Source organism: Nicotiana tabacum, chromosome 17 (assembly GCF_000715075.1).
Source record: "Nicotiana tabacum cultivar K326 chromosome 17, ASM71507v2, whole genome shotgun sequence".
NCBI classification, from domain to species: domain Eukaryota; kingdom Viridiplantae; phylum Streptophyta; class Magnoliopsida; order Solanales; family Solanaceae; genus Nicotiana; species Nicotiana tabacum.
The window spans coordinates 58,294,319-58,297,262 of NC_134096.1; the positions used below are offsets into that span (position 1 = coordinate 58,294,319).

At 36.4% G+C, this 2,944-nt stretch overlaps 1 protein-coding gene across 4 annotated transcripts; it reads left to right on the forward strand.

Annotated features, from left to right (window-relative positions):
• The first annotated feature begins 1,244 nt into the window (after positions 1-1,244).
• Positions 1,245-2,627, forward strand: LOC142171555 (patatin-like protein 3). Of its 4 annotated transcripts, none has more exons than XR_012701220.1 (4): positions 1,245-1,773; positions 1,944-2,143; positions 2,390-2,550; positions 2,584-2,627. XR_012701220.1 is itself a non-coding variant. In XM_075234349.1 (4 exons), exons 2-4 carry the CDS (start codon positions 1,705-1,707, stop codon positions 2,442-2,444), a joined length of 324 nt encoding a protein of 107 aa, XP_075090450.1. In that variant the 5' UTR covers positions 1,245-1,403; positions 1,513-1,704; the 3' UTR covers positions 2,445-2,627. The 4 variants fall into 4 exon arrangements, 3 of the variants coding, with proteins under 3 accessions (XP_075090450.1, XP_075090449.1, XP_075090451.1); XM_075234349.1 differs by having other exon boundaries at positions 1,245-1,403; positions 1,513-1,773; positions 2,390-2,627; XM_075234350.1 differs by having other exon boundaries at positions 1,246-1,376; positions 1,513-1,773; positions 2,390-2,627.
• Positions 2,628-2,944: the final 317 nt, after the last annotated feature.

The following is a 2,944-nucleotide window of genomic DNA, read 5'->3' on the forward strand; positions in this document are numbered from 1 at the left end:
GGTGTTGAAACGCATGCGGTGAGATAAGGGTGGCTTGATACGCGTGGCTAGTAGGGAAACTACTAGAAGTCATGCGGTATGATAAGGGTAGCTAAAACGCGGGATGCTATTTCGGGAAAAATATTTTCTTTAAATAAATTGTGAAGGCTCCCGCGGTGATATAAGGAGATGAGATATTGTGAATTTATATATGATTTGGGACTACGAGGCGGTACCTCCGGAGTGCCCTTGTTGATATTGATTTATGGCCGTAGTTGCCTTTGATTATTATTGTATTTTCATAAAGTTGAAGGAAATTATGTTTTGATTTGCACGAGATATTATTTGCAATTATTTGGTGTCATTAAATGTGACATACTATTTGATTCATTTTCAATGTCATTTTATTTTACTACATTGATAAACATTTTACCATGCCATTATTATATTCCAGTAGGGCCTCACCTGACCTCGTCACTACTCTACCGAGGTTAGGCTTGGCACTTACTGGGTACCGCTGTGGTGTACTCATACTACACTTCTGCACATCTTTTTGTGCAGATCCAGGTACATTTTACCAGCCTAGACGTCAGTGAGTTACCTGCGCACGGAGACTTCGAGGTATATCTGCCAGCGTCCGCAGACTCCGGAGTCCCCTTCTATCATTTTATGTTGCTTCCTTATATTTTATTTAGACCTTGACATATAGAGACATTGAGAATAAATTCTTAGAAGCTTGTGACTTATTTCTACCGGATTTTGGGAGTTGAAATTGTTTGAATTGTAGTTTATTTATTTCAGATATTTATTATTATTCCGCATTGATAGGTGCCATCACGACATCCTACGGAGGGAATTTGGGGTCGTGACACTTGGATTGCCCTCTTCTCCTTGACTTTGATCTGCCAGGACTATGACTTTGTTCTCTTTGGTTGCTTCTCCCCCTACTTTCGGTATTTAAAACAGATCATGGGGAAACACTTGATTCTCTTCGGCGAATATATTTGCTTAGAACCAAGTCTCTAATATCATCCAATTTGAGTTTGGTACTTTCCGATGAACTGCTAATTGCAGTTACTGTTGCGGACCAATTCTCCGCTAGAGATGATAGTAGAATCAACGCCCTGACTTCATCATCAAATGTTATATTAATAGAACTCAACTGAGTTAATATTATATTAAACTCATTGATATGTTCCATAACAGATCCACCTTATGTCATCTTTAAGCTGAACAATCGACGCATCAAATAGACTTTATTTCGTGCACATGAGATTACTGAATTCTATCTGAAGGAGAGCCCAAATATATTCCCGCAAGATAAAGCAAAGCCCCGGCAGGCATCAAAATTATCTTAATTACTCCTATATCCTTTCAACTTGAGAGTTTAGAAACGTGTAACATGAACATACTTATATTACAATGTGAATATTTGATTTATCGAGCCAAAAGAAATATATTCAGTTGAATTTATTCAACCCAGCTCTATATCCGCCTATGTTTATTTATCGTCTTCACTCTACATGCGCGCAGGTTTAGCCATCAAGATAAAGCAAAGCTATAGATGATGTTACATTTGTTATACTTTCACTGGGCACTGGATCAGCAAAAGGGGTTCTAAAGTTTGATGTTGAAGATGGTAAGACGTGGGGACTGGTCAATTGGTTTTTGGGGCCAGGATATAGCACTCCCCTCATTGATGTTTTTGAGTCTGCCTTAAGTGGTATGGCTGATATTTATACATCTATGTTCCTACATGGAACTCCATCAAATGATACTTACCTCAGGATTCAGGTACCCTCATTTACCTACTGAAATTTATTGCAACAGAAGAAACTTTAAAAAAAAGAGAAGAGTATATCATATTAATGGAACAAAGCGAGTATTTGGAGCTCTTCAAGATTCTTTTGTCAAATATTTCCTGTTTGTCTTTCTTTCTGAAATGGAACATTGTTTATTATCAGATTGATGGATTGAAGTATGAAGATACAAGGACTGACAATGCAACAGAAGAAAATCTCAGAAACTTGGTGCATATAGCAAATGACCTGTTGAAGCGCCCTATTTCTTCTGTCAACTTAGAAACTGGTTTTTATGAACCCATCTCAGACAACCGCAAACCTGTAGGAAAAGCCGATTGGACCAACGAAATGGCTCTTGTTGAGTAAGTTCACCTTTTACAGCAATTATATACACATTAACCTGTTTTTTATATTATGAGTTTTAACTTCTATATACATTAACCTTCAATTGCTCATAATAAATGGAACTAGTTATTACTTGGAAAATAAAACAGTCATCTCCTACAACATGTTTAATTACACAATCACGTAAAACTTCTTTGCTCTAGTGTATATATCACACAATCATGGATAATTTGATTGTTCCTGTTTTTCTTGGGTTTGTACAGGTTGGCAAAAAGATTGTCAGATCAAAGAAAGCTCCGCCAAAAACAAAAGGCTTGAGCCTTGAGCAGAAGAAATGCCTATCTTCTCTAGTGTAGAAGCTCTTAGGTTGTTGGAGACTTTCAAAGAAATAATAAGCCGTCTGCTGGCTTTAATCCTTTAGGTGTGTAACATGGTTTAGACTATAATCGTCGGGTGTTGTTAAATTTACTTGAACGCTGAAATAAGATTATCTCTTTGTTTAAAGGCAAATAAACATCTCTGCATCTTTAGAGGCTTTTTATTTTTCTTTTCACTTTTTGTTTATACTCTACAGTTAAAGTTTAATTACTCAACTGGATGATTGAACTACAAATCTTACTGTGAAATGAGAAATAACATTTTGCTCATCCCCTTCTCCTCCTCCAAAGAATAAGCTACTTAAGACTTGGAAAAAAATGCTAAAACATTTTTTTTGCCGAGTCATAACAAATTTTTGGAATTTGGCGAATAGAAAGCAATGCCTTATCTTCTCTCCCTTTTCCACATGATTGAAGAATTAAACAAAGATAATTGAATAT

Excerpts from the sequence above, each read along its gene's own strand:
- LOC142171555 (XM_075234348.1), top strand. The coding sequence starts at position 1,705 with ATGGCTGATATTTATACATCTATGTTCCTACATGGAACTCCATCAAAT. Across the intron at positions 1,774-1,943 it reads ATACTTACCTCAGGATTCAG|ATTGATGGATTGAAGTATGA; the intron begins GTACCCTCATTT and ends GTTTATTATCAG. Across the intron at positions 2,144-2,389 it reads AACGAAATGGCTCTTGTTGA|GTTGGCAAAAAGATTGTCAG; the intron begins GTAAGTTCACCT and ends GGGTTTGTACAG.